A 19848-nucleotide genomic window follows, 5' to 3' on the forward strand; every position below is an offset into this window, starting at 1 on the left:
TAGGTCGGCCCGATCCGAGGGTGGGCTGCTGGGATCATCGCCGAGAGTGGAAGAGCGAGGGCCAAAGGCCGAAAGGAAGACGGGGAAGTCAGGAGCGCGCGGCCAGACCCGCACTTGACAGCCCTGACCGTCAGTTTCAGGCTGAGCCGTGCAGAACGGTGGAGTTTTACCCCGACTCAACGTGGCAGGGAGGGCTGAGGAGAGGACAAGAAGGGAGGAAGGAAGGGAGAGAGGAGCGAGGAGGTGGGAGAGGCAAGGAGAATGCAAACGCGAGAGAAATGGAGATAGGTGGAAGCCGAGACAGCGCAGACTTGTGCGGAAGCCAGACTGTGTGTGAGCGAGAAAAGGATGCGCGAGAGAAGTAGAGAGATAAGGACGAAGTGAGGACGCAGACAGAGGAGACTGACAAGGCCTCATCCCCGCTCATGGCCCAAGTGTCCCCGGTTCTCTCCTACAGGGTCGATCCCACACCGGCCCCCGTGCGGCCGCACGCCCTCTCCTCCCCGCGGCCGCCGACAGAGCGCCCCGCCGCGGGCCGACCCCCGCCGACCCCCGCGGCTGCCCGGCCGGCGCCCCGCGCGCCGGGAGCGCTGGGAGGGAGGGAGCAGCGAGCGAGCGAGCGAGCGAGGGAGGGGCTGCCGGTGGGAGGCAACCATGTGGTTCCAGCTCACTCTTTTTTTTTTTCCCCTCTCTTTCTTCACTCCTTTTTCTTTCCAAACAGGGAAAAGTGTTCCACGAAGCGGTAGCGTTTTTCCGTCTCGTCTTTTCCTCGCTGACTCGGGTCCCCGCTCCCGTCCGGGTGCGAGCTGGTGGGGCGAGCACTGGAAGCCCCTCTGAGCGGGGCGCGGGGACCCCGGAGCCGGGCGCGGGGCGTGGGGCCGTTCCCGCGCCGGCACATGGCTGCAGCCGCCCCGCGCGCACCCCGAGTCGCCGCGCCCAGCTCGCCAGAGGTCCGTCGGCTGCGCTCTGCTGCGCCCCGCCGCCACCGGAGCCAGGCAGCGGCTGAGCGGGGAGGAGCCCGCGCCCGGGCATCGGGATGACCCTCCTCGTTCTGCTGGGGCTAGGTGAGTGCCTGGGTAGGACGGAAAGGCGAGTGGCCCCGGGGAACACACTGTCCCGCACCCGGGCGGCGACGCGGGCTCCGAACGTTCGTCCCCGCGGCCCCAGAGTGAGCCGGGCGCCTTTGTGCCTGCCTCCCGGGCCACTCTGAGCACATCTGGCAGCGGAGGGCCGCCCGGTCGGCCATCGAACATCTGGGCCTGGAGCAGGCTTTGGGGTGCGGGCTTTCCCGGTAGAGCTGGGCCGCGAACCGCTCAGTGTGGAGGGTCCTTTGGGGGGCGGTATTTAGTTTCAGGGGTATCTGGGGAAAGTGGAGAATTAGGGGAAGGAAGGTTTATTCAGGAATGTTTTGTGCCAGGTTCCTGAGGGTGGGGGGAGCTTTTTCGTTTCAAGCAGGCGCCTGGAGGGCGCAGATTAGAAACAGATGTGTTGGAGGGTAAATGAAAAGGCGTAGGGGAGGAGGTGGGGAGAGGATAGCCGAAGGGAAAGGGCCGAGCACCAGGAGGACCAGGAAGGTGCGGAGAGCCTGGGAAGAAGAGAGGGGAAGGGAAAGGGCTGGAAGCAGGAGAAAAAAGGAGGATAGTGAGGCAGAACAAGACTGAGGGAGGCCGAGCAAGACCTGAAGAAAAATGGAGCACAGGAGGGTAGACAGGGAAGCAGAGAAGTGCTGCCTGCGTGCCCCTTCCAGGTGTCACCCAGGCAGGACTCCTGAGGCCTGGGAGGCCCTAAGGCACAGACTCACCCCAGGCAGGAAGCAGGCGGGTCTGCAGGACAATGCCCATCAAGGATGTATGGGCAAGAGCTGACAATGGGATGCTCTGGGTCAGGGAAGGTGGCTGGGGAGCTGAAGAAAAGTCACCACAGGCACCAGGGAAGTGTGGGCTACAGCTGACCCAGGACCGAAAGTGAGCCAGAGTTCAGAGAGCCAGCAGGTGTGGAGCGTGGCTGCTGCCCTGGACACTAGGCCAGGGGAGAATGCCCCCCGGTTTTGAACTGACCACCTGGTTGACCTCGGACCATGTACCCACTACCCAGGCCTTCGGTTCCCATAGCTCCAAAACAAGCAAACCAGACAGTTCCTAAGTCCCCCCTGTCTCTGACAGCCTTAAACACCAGGAGTTTGCTTGGGGCCTAATGGATAGAAACCGCCCCCCCCCCCCCAAACCAAAGCGAAGAGGCACTAACAAGTCCCTCTGAAATAGATGTTTAAGGCTGTCTCTTTTTGAAACCTTACAAACGGTAGGCCAGCCTCAGGCCAACAATAACCCATCACCCAGGTTAAGAGAATAAAAGAGGTGGATCAACCTGAACTATTGCTCAAGTAGGGCATGTAAGGAGCCATGCTTCTTCTCATCTCTTTTAAATACCAGCCAAGTATTGCAATATCACTCCTGGGCACAGCTGGCATGTCTGGATGGCACCTTTGTCACCTTTAATGGCCTCTACCCCTAAGCCACCAATCACCAGCAGTCAGTAGGCCCAAACGTCAGATCAGTCTTATTCAAAACAACTGAAATTCACTGAGTACTCATTATGCTGAACACGTTACATGGGCCATCTTCTTAACTTATTTATTCTTCACACCAACCTTATTGGCCGCCCACTATTATGATCCCCATTTTACAGATGAAGAAAACAAGATGTAAAGAGTTCAAATATAATAACACTCAAAGCCGTAAGCTCCTGATTAGCAGAGGTGGCATTTGAATCTAGGTTGTTTTCTCACTAACCTGCCATGAATACAGCCTTCCAGCTCCACAGAAGGACTCTTAAAGATGTTTTCTTCAGTGAGATCCTGTTCAGCCCTTTTCATGGAGCAGGAAATGTCAGTGTGATCCTGCCCGTGGGAGGAGCCTGGGGAAGGGAAATAAAACAAGGGTATTTGAGCCCCTGCTCTACTCCAGCCTGCTTTGGGCACAATTTCTGATGGAAAGTGACTTTGGCCCACATGGTCAGTTGAAATCAGCCGGCTTTGATGATGGTCTGCCTCTTGGTATCATGAGAAGGAGAAAACAGACTAAGACATGGATCAAAAGATAATGTTGATTCCCTGGCTCTTTTTTATTGAGTGCCTACTGTGTGTAATCATTCCTCTGGTGAGAATATCATCTGTTGGGTTGATGCTCTTTCTCATAGAAATTGTCTCTCTTCGTGATGTCTTTTTTTGGGAGGATGGGGGTTTGGTCTTTGTATACCAAAGGCCATGTAGAAGAGAGCAAGTGGGCTGCTGACATAGAATTGTGCATAACTGGATGCTCATCTACTGGTCACCTGAGAGGATGATCACCTACTATTAAGCTTTTGCCATATAATGATGCTAAAGCTGAAACTCCAGTACTTTGGCCACCTCATGTGAAGAGTTAACTCATTGGAAAAGACTCTGATGCTGGGAGGGATTGGGGGCAGGAGGAGAAGGGGGCAACAGAGGATGAGATGGCTGGATGGCATCACTGACTCGATGGACGTGAGTCTGAGTGAACTCCGGGAGTTGGTGATGGACAGGGAGGCCTGGCGTGCTGCGATTCATAGGGTCTCAAAGACTCGGACACGACTGAGCGACTGAACTGAACTGGACACCTTTGTTAGAAATGCACAGACTCATGACATCCCAAATCTCAAATTAAATAAACTATTCAAGTATGAATAGTCACAGAGGGACAGCCTAGAGGGGTGGTATGGTGAGGGGTGGTGGTGGGAGGGAGGCTCAAGAGGGAGGGGACATATATATATACTTATGGCTGATTCATGTTGGCAGAAACCAACACAACATTGTAAAGCTGAGGTTTTGAGCCCTGGGATGCCTGGCAGGGCACTCGAGCAAAGCCAGGAGGAAAGCCCTCAGAGTTGCCTGAATCCTAAAATCATCTCTGGGCCCTGAAAGGAGCAGTTCTGGGGTGGCTTCTGGCCACTGCTAGTGTGATTTCTGGCCTCTTTTCTGGAGAAAGTTCAGTATTGAAGGGGAGTCCTAAGGGCTAAGCATTCATAATCTGCACAAACGTGGACCTAATGACTCCTTCCTTTCTAGACCCACCAGTGAGTGAAATCAAATGTCCCACCTCTCTGATGTGAATGAACAAGAAGTGCTCTGATCTCCATGGAGGAGAAAGAAGGGGGACTTTGTGGGCTCTCCCAGCTCCTCCTCTGCCTGCCACCCTTCCTTCGCCCCTGTTGCTCAAGTCTCATTATCCCATCTGAACTTCTTCCTAGACTTCTGTAATAGCAGCCACATGGCCTCTGGCTTGAGCTCTCTCTCCTTCATCCTACACACTGCTACCCCAGTAATCTCATGAAACAGCTGTTATAAGGCAAAGAATTTGGATTAGGGATCTGGCAAGCATTCTGGGTTCTTGTTCTGACTCCCTTGACTGTAGAATGAGGGTGGGGGGATTTTAAATTCAAATTTTCTCTGATTCCTTGATCTTGTACTGCTCTTCCATAAACCTGGAGTAGTCTCCATTGCCTATAATGTCAAGTACAAATGTTAAAGATATTACACAGTATCATTCGCAACTCACCGCCTTCCCCCCCACACACACACGTAACTCTTCAATAAACCTGGAATACTTCCTGTATTCACATTATGCCACGTGCTTCTTTCTGGTTCTCTGCTTTTGTTTATAATTCCTCCACCAAAAATACCCTCTTACTCTCCACCCCTACAGATGGTTGACTTCAGATCAAAATCCTGCTCACCCTTTAAGTCTCACCTCAAATACCACTTCCTCCATATACCCATCCATGATTTTGCCAACAGAATATACTTTCTTTCCTTCCTTGAATCTCAGCAGCCTTTCTGTTGTGCCGCTTTGTGTTATAGTGACCTGAATGTTTAGAGTGTAAGCTCCATGCCTCATTCATCTGGGTATCACTTTCAGTACCTTGCGTAAACTGAAAGAGTGGAAACTATCTGTTAGAATGGTTGGATTTTTGAAACATTTGGAACACTTAAGGTCAAGAGAAGTGAAAGCTTTGGAATATGATTACTCTTTGACTGTGGAACAACACAACTGTGAGGAGCCTAGTTTTAACTGTTTGCTTTTGTGCTTCCTTGTCCATTAATGCAAATACAACCTGTACTGTTTTATTTTAATTGTGTACAAAAATTATACATAGAACATTACATGGACAGGGACCAGACAATACATCTGTTATACAAACTGGTTGTATCGATAGTACCAGATTTTTTTAATAGACTTAAAAAATTTTTCTTCTCCTATTACTCATTAATTAATTAATTAATTTTTGGCTGCACTGGGCCTTTGTTGCTGTGAGTAGCCTTCCTCTAGTTGTGGTGCTCGGACTTCTCTTTTCAGTGCTTCTCTTGTTGTGGAACACGGGCTGTAGAGCGCTCGGGCTCAGAAGCTGTGGCTAATGGGCTTAATTGCCCCGCAGCATGTAGGATCATTAGGGCAGGGATCATACTTGTGTCCCATGGATTGGCAGGTGGATTCTTAACCACTGGACCACCCCGGAAATCCTGTTAGCACCAGATTAACAATATACTTCATTGAAACTTTTGCCAGGATGGGGAAGGAGCTTTGCTTCTGAGAAAATGAGTTTGAGGAATGCTTGAACAGCCTACTGGCCCATAGCTTGATGATCGGTCTCAGTAGGCTTCCATGTCCTTCCCTCATCTTCCCACATTAATGGTGATGGTCATAATAAAGATATGTTCCCATTTGGCTCATATCTTGTCTCATTCAATTTTTGTCTCGTGTTCAACTGGGCAAAGTATGCATGAGTATATTTCATAAATATAACTAATGATGAATTAGACAGACATTTTTAAAAGGTAGAGTCAAAGATTATCAGACATGGGCAAAAGATAAGACACTATCTAAATCAGTACAGTGGTTCTTAAAATTTTGAATTCCAGGCCGCTCTGAGAATTCCAGTGAAAACCCTGAATCCACTTCTTAGAAAAAGACATTTACACATCAAATCTTCCTGTAACTTCTAGGGGTTCAGTGACCTCCTAATACCATTCCTTGGAACCCAACTAAATCCTTAATCTAAACCCACCCCTTCTTTTGTGATGAAGAAAGAATCAAAGTTCAGAGAGATATGGCTAAACTTAAACAAGTAGCTTAATAGAAGGGCCAAGACAAGACCCCCTAACTCCATAATCTATCCTAGCACACATTCTCAAGGTAGAAAATCTCTCTCTCTCCACTTTAGCTCATTAGTTGAGATCCAAGATCACAGTTGCTCTTCAGATGCTCCATTTAAATGAGCTAAGCACTGAATAATTGCCATTTGGTTTTTATGTTGAGAAATTGCCTGAAAAATAGGGCAGATGTCATAGCATTTCAATTTAACCATCTTAACTGGAAATCTCGGAAACTTCTGCAGTGCCTTATATAATGTCTGGTGTATCTGGGGGGAAAGGGATTATACCCGAAGTCCTAAAGATGTAGGTGTGCCTTCAAGGAACCAAGCAGGGAATCAACAGCTCTAGCTGCAACTTCATGGTTTCGCTGGTTTATTCTGGGCAAGTCATTATCATTCTGAGCCTCAGTTTCTTTCTCTGTGAAATGAGGTTACTAGACTCAGGTTATCTCTAAGTTTCCTTATGCCACTAACATTCTCTGGTTTGTTTTATAATTCTGAGAATTTGTCAGCTGGTCCAGACATGGGTGTGGTCAGAACACATGGGTGTTAGTTACCATGCTTGTTTGATTTCTTTTTTTTCAGGCATTGCCCACTCATGGGAATCGGTAGCATGTGATTATGAATCCAGAAGGGCTGGCTGCCTAATGTGAAGAGAGCAGTTGTAACTCCACCCTGCGTCTGCCCTGGGGCGCTGTTAGCCAGGCAGCATCATTCAAGGTCAGGGTAGATGGCCACAGAACTCAGCCCTGGAAGTTTAGTACCTGAAATACTCATCAAAGGGCCTCGTCCTGAGCAGAGTTACCTATAAAACAACCCGAAGTATGGACACCCAGGGTAGACTTCTGAGTAGCAGGTCTGTTTATGGAACTGTTTACAAGGATTAAGCATTTCCTTCAGTTTTTAAAATTGAGGCATAATTTACATATGATAAAGTATACCTACTAAGTATGTAGCTTAGTAGTTTCCCTGCATGGATTTGAACTTGTGGTTGGGTTTTGAAATATGAACTGTGTATTTTTAGCTTCCTCATAGTACCTGAGAAAGGACTATGTGGGTGGGATTGTTATGACAGCAGAATTTATTGCTAACCTTTGTACAGAGTTCCACAGTTTACATACCTTATCTCATTCTCAAATCACTCGTTGAGGGTAAATGTCATCATTATGCCACTTCACAAATAAACTAAGGTCTAGAGAAATAAGGTGAGTTTCTCAAGATTACCATCTTAGTAAACAGCTGAGCCAGGACACCAAGCAAGCATTTTAGATCCTAAAAACAATTTGCTTTCCAATTTTCAGGAGGTACGTAGTTATTCTGAAGTCAAGGCTTCTGTGTTACCAAGAAGAGAGGGTCAGGTTGAAGCAAGGCTTCATTTAAAGAATTCTAAACCATAAATCCCACAGTGGAAAGTTCAGTTAGAACATTATCACCCCCTACCCTGTACTCCATTCAGATGGTTAAGAAATGTTTGGGTTAATGTTTATTGTTTACGATCCAGAATTACTGCATATGACATACAAAGATTACGTTTGCCAATGAATGAGGTTACATACGCTAATGAATCAGAAGACTCTCCTAGTCCTCAAGGTCATTGTTGTGGAGACCTTACTGTGCTTTTGAGAAGGATGCGTGAGCTCAAGCTGCTTGTTGGTACTGGGACTGGGTGATGATGGTGTACGTTTGGCTATGACTTGCCCTATATATTGCCTTTTCTAGTTAAATTCCTCTTTTCAGCAGTTTTGACTTCTTTGTTTCCCTTCCCCAAAGAAGAATGCAGACTATACCAAAAAGAAAAGAAAAAAAAAATTCTGGTTATCTGAGCTTCTTAACCGTCTAGATCCTGGGAAAATAAAAGTTTGTTTCCTTTGGCACTGAATAGACCAGAATGGGGAAGAAGGCTGAAATCAAACAGTCTTGATTTTGCTAGTGACAGTGGTGTGGAGCCCCAGCCAGAGTCTGCTGGTGATAAGACTGAGGTCTGCTTTGTCTTTGCAGAAGGCGGGGAGAGAAGCCACTGCCTTTGTGACCACACTGAGATGGGAACATGGGCAGCCATTTTCAGACTCCCGTGTGGAATATGGGAGCTTTTTCTGAAGCCAGGCAGCAAGGAGATCTGAAGAGCTCAGGCCATTACAACAGGGGAGATGAAGGAGGAGCAGGCGGAAGAGGAAGGCATAGAAAAAGCAAGAGCAGAGGATGCCAAAGCTAAAAGCCAGCCTTTCTGGCTTTACAGAGCAGCTTCTCTGAGCTCTTTCTATTGCACAGAAGAAGGGTGGCCACAACTTTTGGGAGCTTCCAGGAGCTCTTATGTGTGTCCCATAACATTTTTTACTTCATTCATACACCCACACTCACAAAACAATTAGAGAAGGCGGGGCAGGGTGCTCCTTCTATAGTTCAGGCTCTGTGCTAGGCTCCCAGGTGCCAGTAATACAAAATGCAGTTCCCACCATCTAAGAAGTCAGCCCAGTGGGGCAACACAGTCATAAACAAGACTGTCATTGAGGAAAGCACCAGGGTTTCTAGGTGTCCCAGGGAGGAAGCAACTCAATCCTGTGCTGTCTTATGAGATGGGCTGTATGTTCCTACGTGGATCTTCAGGCTGGTGGCTGATGTTTGCTGGTGGCTGATGTTCATCGGTCGCCAGCAGCACTTGCACATTAGTGGGGCAGGTGCTAAATAAACAGCTGGTGAGTTGATGGATCACCCTCATCGCTATCAGAAGGGATGGATTCAGCGGTGTGAGTCCTTGGCATTCAGCCCAGTGCTTCCTGGAGGGATCGGACCTCCCAAGTCCTCACCTATTGAAAGTTATGGGTCATTCTCCATCTCAGCCTGCCAGTTCCATAGGTGCCTCTGGTTCCCTGTCCCTCATGGGACGTTAAAAAGAAAAGAAAAAGAGAAATACATCAGTGAATTTGGATCTCTTAGTTAAGAACGATAGTCTGTTCACCTGAGGTTTTAATAGCATTTATCCACACGGAAAGCAAACAGGATCAAGCCAAGAAGAAATTTTTTGTTCCAGAAGAAGTCCATTTGTACTGAACAGTCTAAGCCCCTGACATACCCTTACTTTTCTTGTTGGGGTGTTGGGGGTGAGGGGGTGTCAAATCCTGGAGAGGGAGATTGCTTTGCGAGTTCATTGTTTAAATTTAGGCTTGCGTTTGTGGGGGTCATTCTGACTCGGAGCAATAAGCCTTCCAACCCAGCTTCTGTCACTTCTCATTACTTCCAGTGACAGTTCCAATTATTTCCAATCACTCTTCAAGGGAAGAGTCGGGGCAGGCACAGGGATGGCCATGTGGACCAGCAGGGTAGCCCGCCTCTGAGCACCCGGCCCCGGGGTCCTGGCTGGGCCTCGCTATGACCGTGTGACCTTGGGCATTGCCCCTTCCTGACCTTGGTTTTCTCACCAGTGACCACAACTAATAATGCATAGGTTTGTTGTGAGAATTAAATGAGTCAGTGCATACAAAGAATTTATCATCCTGCTCAGTACATAATAAGCTAATAAATGACTATCCCTGCTGGGAGAGGCTCAGCCCAGGGGGATTGGAGGGTTTGCTTGAAATCAGCCAACACCAGGCCAGTATGCCGGCCTTCAGGGTTCTGACCACTGCTGCCCCTCCATCAGGCAGATGAGTCCCCAGATGTCCTTTGGGGAATGTCACCCTGCCCCATGACCCCAGGAGGTGCATAGACTCCGTCTGCACCACAGTTTCTGTAACTGCTCTGAGAGAGTAATTTTTTGCGTTACTCAGTCCCGAGCAAGAAACGCCTGCTCTGCTTACTGTCCACTGAAGCCAGATCACAGGGGGCCGGCTCTGCCCTGCCCGACACAAGCTCCCCGAGGCCCATGCCCACTTGAGCTATCCAGCCTTAGCAAACACAGTTTGGTTCATTTCTGCTTTCACTCTGAGGCAGTGTTTTATTGAGCACCTGTTATGTAGCAGGCATCATGCTAGGGACTTTCATACAAGAAATTTCTGGTAACCTCATCACAACACGTGAGGCTGGTATTATCATCATCCCTGTTTGGGGTCAGAAGAGAGTGACTTAGGCTGCAAAGCTGTACAGACTGGATCTGAGTTTGCCTCCTGCTTCTTTGCTAACCTGGGGAAGATGGGAGGGGAAGGATAGATGGATGACACCCCTCTGGGGACACACAGATGGGAGGCCACTCAGGGACCGAGCGGCCACCACCTGGTCCTTGAGAATCTGGCCTGAGAAGCAGCTGCAGGGCCCTGCATCCTCCACTTTCGTCCTGACCAAAATTAGATCCAGTGAGCTCAACACCCACACTCCACATGTTGAATTGTATTTCCTGTTTAAATTTGGGAGGAAAGGAAAACCTCAAGGTGGGAAGGAAAATGTCTTGTTTTTTTCCACTGACCTGAACAGCAAAGAGAGCAAAGAGTGTGATTCCCTCCCCTTCAAGAGGGCTAAACTGGGTGTCCCAGATTTCTGCAGACCTAGAATTCCCACTCAGAGTGGATTCCTGGGCCAGGTGGGTAGAGGCTGGGTGTCCAGCAGAGGCTTGGTCTCCATCTGCTTTCTTTGGCTGGAGGTCCATCCCCCAGCCCTTCAGACAATGGCGAAGTATGGGCTCCCGCCTCTTGGCCTGTCACCCTCAAAGGAGGAGAGCTATAAACGGGACCCCCCCCTCTTCACAGCATCCATCTCTGTTCCACCGCCTCTCTCTCCCTGTTCCTGGAGTCCTGCAGTTTCCCAAGCCCCGAGGGATCCAGATGACCGTCCCTCACACGCCTGCCACCTGAGCCTGCCCTTCCCCTCACTCTGCCCTTCCTGCTCTGGACCCAGGATGGCTGATCCAGATGACCGTCCCTCACACGCCTGCCACCTGAGCCTGCCCTTCCCCTCACTCTGCCCTTCCTGCTCTGGACCCAGGATGGCTGCTGTCAGGTCTGGTAGGTAATGAGAGGGAGACAGAGATGGAGAGAGATAAACGAGAGTGAGACAGAAAAACAGAGAAAAGACAGACAAAGAAAGAAACAAGAGAGACAGAATGAGACAGGAAAAAAAAAAACAGAGAAATAGACATACACACAGAGACACACAGAGACACACAGAGACACACACACACACACACACTCGAAGAGCAGTCGTGTCCTCCGTAAAGCTCATCTTTCCTGTGTCACCTGTCATATGCAGTCAAAGGTCCTCTTCCTTTTTCTCTCTTCTCCTCTGTCTTGGTGGATTCACCCTGCATATCACTAACTCCACTGGGGTATCTGAGGTAGGGTGAGCAGAGGAAGCACAAGTCAGTGATTATAGAATGTGTTGGTGGAATTTAAAAAAAACATTATTTCCAGGCTTAGGGCTTACGTGTATGTTAGCCCATATAATCTTCATGACAGCTTTGTGAGACAGGTATTGTCAGTCTCTGTTTAATCAAAAAGGATCAGAGAAGTTAAGACATTTTCCTGGTGTTACATAGCTAATTACTAGCAGAATCAAAAGGAGAAAGCAGGTCTTCCAACTCCCAAACGATTGCTCATCTCCCTCCTCCACGGGACCATGAGAACCCCTATCCATGGCAGCAACACCCCCAGCACTGAGCAGGGCCCCCTCGCACGTTCCCACCTCTGCTGTCTCATTGCCAGCTCGTGGAGCGGGGAGTGAACGAGCTTCCTTTGAAAGATCGTAGCCCGTTGTGACTGCTCTCTACCCTGGGAGGACTTGAGGTTTGTCTAATACGTACAGTGACCAACTGTCCTGATTTGCCCAGGACTGGAGGGTGGTTCCTAGAATTTGGAATACAGGATTTTCAGTGCTAAAATCAGGACAATCCTGAAAAAACCATTTGGTTGGTCACCCACGCTGTAGACTATGTCGGCATTTCAGGTGTGATCCTCAGACGAGCGGCAGGGGTAGCACAGGGAGCTTGCTAGAAGTGTAGCATCTCAGGTCCCACCTGCACCCACTGAAACAGAATCTTCAGGATTCCCACAGAACATCAGAAACATCTGAGAAGCTCCAGAGGGAACATCAGGCACCTTTGGCAGAACTGGGGAATGGAAGACACACACCTTAGTTCCCTGATCTGGCACCATCACCTGCTGTCACCTCAAGTGATGCCCACTGACACATAAGATGTAGGTTTAAAGGCTGAGGGGAAAAGCAGTCAAGGTCCCAGATTTGACTCCATGGCAGTGAGAGGCTGGAAGGCGTCTTGGTGCTGTGTGGGTGGGCGTGAGTCGTGGTTAAGCTTTTCCATCTGTCCTTGGAATGATGATACAAAGGTTCTGAAGTTTCCTGGATCTCCTTCCCTTTTATTGGAGTGAGGCTGGAGTAGGCAGTGGCCGACAGCAAATTACCCAGGTGTGCATGGGGCCATGCCTCTGGGACCTGGGGACATGGGAAGTGAGAAGACAGAGGGTCTAATAGACCCATTATTGTCAAGGAGTAGACTTCCATGATTAGTAGTTGAAGGAACAGTGCAAGCCTATGCAAGCAATCCTGTCTGATGCCTGCTTCTTGCTGCAGGAACCTGACCCAGCTTTGCAAGCAAGCTGGCTGTGGTTACCCAGCCCTTCATGGGAAGCACTTCACTGGGATGTAAATAGGAGTCATCATGAACCTGTGCTCAGTGAGGAGGTGGTTGGCCAACTCCTCCATGCTTCACCAGCTCCTGGAGGTCTGGGCTTATCTCAGCGTGAACCTGGGTCAAAGCAGGTGTTCTGTCCTCTGAGTGATGGTGGCGTGTCATCTTCTTTTTGCTCTCAGACCTGACTGTCGCTTGTGAAAATCACAGGCACAAGGCAAGGTAGGAAAAGACACTTGCATGTCTAGGGTGGCGGGGCAGCCTCAAAGTAAAAGAAGCATAACCCACATTTGTCTACTTTCTCTCTGCTCCAAGTCACATGCCCAGCAGGGACTCTCAAATAAGAACAGCCCAAAGGAGCGGGTGACAGGCAAGCCTGGAGATGGATGTGTTCATGCCCTCAGTTAGAGCTGCTTCAGACAAAGCTGATTTCTGCTGTGATTTTAAATTAAAAAAACTTTTTTTTGGCTCTGCTGGGTCTTCATTGCTGCGTGCAGGTTTTCTCTAGTTGTGAGCAGGGGGCGACTCTCTAGTTGTGGTTCGAGGGCTTCTCATTGTAGTGGCTTCTTACTGCAGAGCACGGACTCTAGAGCATGGACTCAGAAGTTGTGACCCACAGGCTTAGTTGCTCCACGGCACGTGAAATCTTCCTGGACCAGGGATAGAATCCACGTCCTGTGCGCTGGCAGGCGGATTCTAAACCAGTGGATCACCAAGGGAGTCCCTCTACTGTGATTTTAATCCCACCCTGACACTGAGAAATCAAGCCATCACTTTTCTTGTAATAGGGAGAGATGTCTCTGACCTAGGATGGTTTTGTAACTAGTTTTGTCTGTGTGTGTTGTTTTCCCTGGGATCTCCAAGGGCTTGACTGTGGGTGGATTTTATCAGAGGATTCACATTTCCATTATGAAGCAACTCCTGTGTCCTGGATTACTTGCTCATCAAAGTTCCGGTTGGGGACCAGACTGACTAGAGGGAAAAGGAAATGGTGAGAAAGGTCAGACAATGTGGTTAAAGGCCAAAATGCTTGGCAGAGACAGGAAGTGAAATGTGGGTTTTGGAAAAGGAGAGTCATTAAGGTGTAAGATCTTACTTCAGCTAATGGTGGAGCAAGAGTATGTGTCATGTGAGGTGAAGACGTTGCGTCAGAGGGTGGGTGAGAAGGCAGGAGGAGACGCACAGCTGGGGCATGCAGGGGGCGGGGAGGACACATGGGGGAGTGTGCAAATACTCAGCCTCATTCTGGAAATAACACATACTCGAAGCTTTCAAGCCAGTTTGCGGACCTACCCCACGCGGTGTGGAGAAGGACCTTGGGCATCTATCTCATTCTCTGGGTCTCAGTTGTCACTCTGCACAAGCCGAGGTTGGAGGGGAGAAGATCCAGGTCCTTCCAGCTCTGCAGCAGGTGGGCTCTGCAGGGTTCCTTAGCAGGAGACTGCAGACCCCAGTGATCCCTTGCTGTCCTTCCCAGGCAGACAGTGTGAGCTGATGCCTTACCTGTGCCCCCCCACCCCTGCCCAGGTCTCCCTGCTCCCTGAGGCCCCAGCTCTGCCCCCACTGCTTTCCCTGGCACAAGAATAGACCCACACAGTCTGCCCTGAAGATGCCGAAGCTGCTTCAGTCCCAGGACCTTTGCACGTGTCTTCCAATGTTCTTGCCTGGAGAATCCCAGGGACGGGGAGCCTGGTGGGCTGCCGTCTATGGGGTCGCACAGAGTCGGACACGACTGAAGTGACTTAGCAGCAGCAGCAGCAGGTCCCTCACCTGGTGCGCTCTTTCCCTGGTCTTTAAAGGCTCCTCTTGCCTTACAGTTTTCACTAACAAACATTACCTCCATGAGACCCTTCCTGAGCTCCACCCAGCCTCGATCTGGTCACATCACATTACCCTGCTATATTTTTTTCCTAACATTTATCACAATCTGAAGTCTTCTTTTTACTGCTGCTCAACCCCTTGTCTCTTGTCTGTTTCCACAAGAGTGTTGGACTTTGTATACCAACTTCTGGATCCCCACAGTGCATCTACACAGAGGTAGATGCTCAGGAAAGAGCATCATGATGAATAACATGATGCTCAAATAACACATGATGAATAAACACATCTGCTTTTTACCCTCTATGGCCTGCATAGCAACTGAGACATTTTATAAATGAAAAAAAGTTATGTAATGAGCCCTTGTTTGTACAGCGCTCTTTGTATATATTATTTCAGTAATCATTTAATCCTCATGACAACTCTACTATGTAGATACTATTAGGATCTCTTTTACAGAGGAGGGCGTGGATCATTATAGAGGTGAAGTCCTTGCTGAAGGTTACGCAGCTTCTGAGCCATGAAGCCTGGGTTTGAACCTAGGCAGTCTGATTGCAGAGCTGGTGCCGTAAGTTCATGTGCTAGTCAGTCACCTAAGCCAGTGCTTCTCAGACGTTAAGGTGCTCATGAATCACCTGGGGATCTTGTTAAAATGCAAGATCTGATTTAGCAGGTCTGGGATGGGGACCTGAGATTCCATGTCTCCAACAAGTTTCCAGCCAGTGCTGCTCGTCCATGGAAAACACCTTTCAGGAAGGAAGGGAGAGATGGAGAGAAACTGAGACTCAGAAAGGTCAGGTGGCTTTCCTTAGATCATGCAGCCAGTTCATGGCCAGCCCAGTATCCTGGCTCCTAGTCCAAAGCTCTTCAAGCAACTCAGAAATGCTAAGGATTTTAAAGCATGTACACATCTTCAAAGACCCTGTGCAGAGAACATAGTCACCTGAATTAGAGATTGCAGAGGGGCCCATGATGATGGCCTGTGCCCCCTGCTGATCATGACCAGGGTATTTGATTGCAGCTGGGCTTCTTTCCCTCCCAAGGCAGAGGACATTGGGGGCAGAAGGGGTATGTGGAGATCACACACTTCAGCACCCTGAGTGTATGTGCTCAAAGGAGGTTTGGAAATTCTGGGAGACCACTCTTTATCTCTCAAAACAAAAACTGTCATGCCAAGACAGAAAGTGCTGCTATCTTGGGTTTATCAAGTTTTCTCTGGCTGTTTTAGGGTTTGCTGAAATAGTATTTATTACAGGTAACATCAGGTCATTCGGGGCTGCCTCTACCCTTCCCCTGCCTTCCCCTGCTTCCTGTCTTCCTGACATAGAGGATTCAGTTCCTGAAGACTTTCATTCGTCCATCTGTTCCCCTTCCCACCCAGCAGAAGTCCCTTCTGGAAGATGGTCATCCATCTTCCAGTGGAACACACCACAGGGTACTCAGGACCTGCAGAGCCCTGTCCACTCTAGGACAGCTCTTACCCTGGGAGGGACTTTATGCTCTGAGCTGGAGTCACTTTTCCAGGAAAATGTCACCCACCAAGGCTACAAAGATTAGGAAAAGCCATAATGGCCTTAAAAGTGAAGGGCCCACCAGTTTGTAAAGTGATGTTTTAAAAACATTTATCTGTGATGGGTACTGTGCTAGACATTTTCACATACACGTCACCTTGTATAATATTACAAGCACAGCCTGAAGTGTGTAGTGATCAATCCCCCTTTTGTATAAAGACACTGAGACTCAGGAAGAGATTAAGGGACTAGGCTCAAGGGAGACAGCTAATGTCATTGCTATTACGTCCTAGCTGCCCATCCGCATTCTATCCCAAAGCCCAATAGATAGTTGAAGAACATTCTTTCATGGTTGTCTCCTGTCCTGCTTTTCCATTTTACAAACTAAATACTCCTGTTTCCTTTAGTCTTTCTCCCCAGTTATTGCAACCAAATTCCCTGGTGGCTCAGGTGATAAAGAGTCCATTTCAATGCAGGAGACCTGGGTTTGACCCTGGGTTGGGAAGATCCCCTGGGGGAGGGGGCGGCATGGCAACCCATTCGAGTATTCTTACCTGGAGAATTCCATGGACAGAGGAGCCTGGCAGGCTACAGTCCATAGGGTCACAAAGAGTCAGACGTAACTGAGCGACTAACACTTTCATTTTTCATTAATTGAAGCCATGCTGTGAGCCAGGCATCCAATATGGAGACTGAATTCATTTCCGTAAAAACCCTAAGACATCTCCATTTTATAGATGAGCAAAATATTGGAACTAAGAAAAGTAATTTGTCCAAATTCACTTGTTAGTAAGTAACAGTGAGGATTTGAGCCTTGGCTTTGTAGACTGAAAATGAGAAAAATGTTTGGATGGTAGGAGAACAGTGGGAATCAAGTGAGAAATGATGCAAACTTCGAAGTTCTCCCATCGTAACTGTTGTGTTGTCAGGCGTGGCCTCCCTTACTGAATAACCTCACACTAAATAGATCTTCAGGGGAACTGAAGGTGCGGGGAGGAGGGACTTGAGTTATTGAAGGCTTTGTTGGTGAGAAGGTTGTTTTTGTTTAATCACTAAGTCGTGTCTGACTCTTTTCGACCCCATGGACTATAGCCCACCAGGCTCCTCTGTCCATGGGATTTTCCAGGCAAGAATACTGGAGTGAGTTGCCATTTCCCTTCTCCAGGAAATCTTCCCAACCCAGGGTTCAAGCCTGCATCTCCTGCATTGGTAGGTAGGTTCTTTACTGTTGAGCCACCTTCACACTAATTCTAAGTACTTAAAAAACAGCTTTATTGAGATGTAATTGACGTATAATAAACTGTATCTATTTAAGGTATATAATTTGTTGGGTTTTGGCATATAAATATACCCATGAAACCATCACCACAATCAAGATATTTTAAATATATGTCATAAATCCAGAAGGACGGCATCCCCAGTAATGAATGTTGAGGGTTCTGAACTTAATGGTGGGTCCAGTATAAGGACTCAGGAAGAGTGTAAACTATCTCCAAACCCTGGAAAGTCATGAGTAGCCTTAGACCTAAGGTCAGCTGTTGTCCAGACCTGTAGGACAGATCTCCAGCCTCTCTCTGCTTCTAAATGTTTGTGCTGCTTGGCAGTTTTCTGACTTATTTTGACCTTGAGGCCAGAGCCCATGGCTCCAGCTGTGTTTGACTTCTCTGGATTCCTGTGAACCTTTCAAGAGGACGTTAACTATCAAGTTCTTGGGGTTGAAAAATCAAGTAAAATGGAACCCAACGTGGCTGGTGCTCCAGCTCAGTGGCCTGTCCTTGCAGGGTTTTGGATTCAGTAAGGATAAGGTGGCCCATCCGAGTCTCCAAGAGGACACCCAGGAGATAAGAGGCACTGGGCCGGTGTCTACTTCCCATCTTCCCGCTGCCCATCTTTCCTCATCCTTGCCTCCTGAAGCCCCATCGCTAAATACACACTGTGTTAAAGGGACCCTAAGTCTTGTGGATTCTGATTGAAGGACTGATTGCAGAGTCTTACTGTAAGATAGATGAATGGCCTAAATCCCTCTTCACTCTAAGACCTTCCACCTTCCCCCTCTGGTTGAAATCATTTCTGCCTCCTCTAAACTCCCAGAAACTATCCATATGTCACCAGTCTCCTTCTACTCTTTGAAATATAATTATTCACTTTCTGGGTTGTACGCTTTCTCAGGCGTGGTCCTGGTTTGGTCTCTCTTTGCATCCCATGCATTGTAGTGGTACACATGGTGGTTGTTGAACAAATGAATGAATGGCCCACCTTGTCCTAAACCTCAGGGAAGAGCTGTGCTTATACAGGACTCAGAGCTGAGCCTAGCGTTACCCCAGTGTCTCTCACACCAGATGACACACGAGTATCAGTATGTTACACCCCAAATGTGATTCTCACTCAGATGATATAAATAGAGCCAGAAAGATACACACACCGTCTTTGCACACTCTGTTCATCCTCAGCAAAGGTGAAGCTTAGCTTGACAGGCTTGGCTCACAGAAGGAAATGTACTGCAGTCACTTATGTGACTGCTGTCCAGAGACTGCCATAGCTGGTGAGACTGTCTCCAAGGAGATGTGGCTCCCCACTCCCGTGGTTCCAGTGGATGCTAATGAGCCAGGGGAGAATAGGTAGCTGAAGTGGGAGAGAATAGTTCTGAGCAAGGGGATGAGGGGGGTGCAGGGGGCTCAGCAACTAGGGTCCCATTTGGAAAGAAGTCTACAGAGTCCTGGTACTGTGGGCCACCAGTCCGATTCCCCATCCAGAGATGGATAGGGAAAGACCCAAGTGATTAGGTGCCTTAGGTCACTGGAAAGGAATTCATTCATGGATTAGGCAAAATTTAGTTTGAAGTATAGGCATGACTAGATTATGGTTTCTCAGAGTTTTAGATTTCAGGGATCAATGAAATTTCAAAAATAAATTTGGGGACTTCCCTAGTGGTCCGGTAATTAAGAATCTACCTTGCAGTGCAGGGGACGTGCGTTCAGTCCCTGGTCAGGGAACTAAGATCCCACATGTGTGGAGCAACTAAGCCCGTGCGCCACGACTAGAGAATCCAAGCGCCACAAGAAAGGATCCCGCACAGTGAAACGAAGACCCGTGGTAGCCAAATACATAAATAATTTTTTAGAAAATGATTAACGCATAAATAAATTTGGACACAAAATCAGGTGTCCACTTTTAAAATATTGCTGATTATTGATGTTATACAAAAATGTAAACTATCATCCTTTTACAATTATTCCTAAAAAGAAATGGCAAGAACAACAATAATAGAAACAAAAAGACAGTTGACAGCCATGCACGGACAGCTGTCTATCTCAGCTAACATTTACGGAGTGCTACCAGTATGCTAGGCAACATTCTAAATATTTTATTTTCAGCTCATTTGACACCGTACATATTACGTCATTTACATTTTTCCTTCCCTACAAAAGAAAAATTTCGTCATGGGCCAGTGGCACCAGATTATACCCGAGAGTTCAGAAATCTCTAGCTGAAAGAACTTTTAGGGGTAACTTACAGCCCTAGGAGTCAAACTCCTTTGAACCTTCAAGCTTCTGCCTGGTGCAGAGGCCAGGACACGATCTTTCAGGGTAAATTCTTGAAATAGGATCACAAAGACCTCCCTCTGACGTTTTCTTTAAGACGTGGGACCCAGCGAGTTCTGTTCCCAGTTGCAACCGAGACTTGCAAGCTTGTAGCTTTTATCGACAAATGCGATGACCCAAGTAATTCGCCATCCAGCCAAAGATAAAATGCTTCCAACTACATTTTTGGGTCATGAAAGAT

The 19848-nt window shown here is 48.2% G+C and overlaps 1 protein-coding gene across 2 annotated transcripts in view; it reads left to right on the plus strand.

Annotated features, from left to right (window-relative positions):
* The first annotated feature begins 691 nt into the window (after positions 1–691).
* CLMP (CXADR like membrane protein) overlaps positions 692–19848 on the plus strand; it is a 104642-nt gene continuing 85485 nt past the window's right edge. The window contains exon 1 of one of the 2 annotated variants that reach the window (XM_070384061.1): positions 692–1064. Coding sequence is in view for 1 of the 2 variants with exons in the window: in XM_070384062.1 (XP_070240163.1) it covers positions 1037–1064 (28 nt within the window). In the remaining variant the exon portion in view is untranslated. The remainder of the gene's footprint in view (positions 1065–19848) is intronic. The other variant, XM_070384062.1, reaches the window with a different exon arrangement.

This window comes from Bos mutus, chromosome 15 (genome assembly GCF_027580195.1).
Source record: "Bos mutus isolate GX-2022 chromosome 15, NWIPB_WYAK_1.1, whole genome shotgun sequence".
NCBI classification, from domain to species: domain Eukaryota; kingdom Metazoa; phylum Chordata; class Mammalia; order Artiodactyla; family Bovidae; genus Bos; species Bos mutus.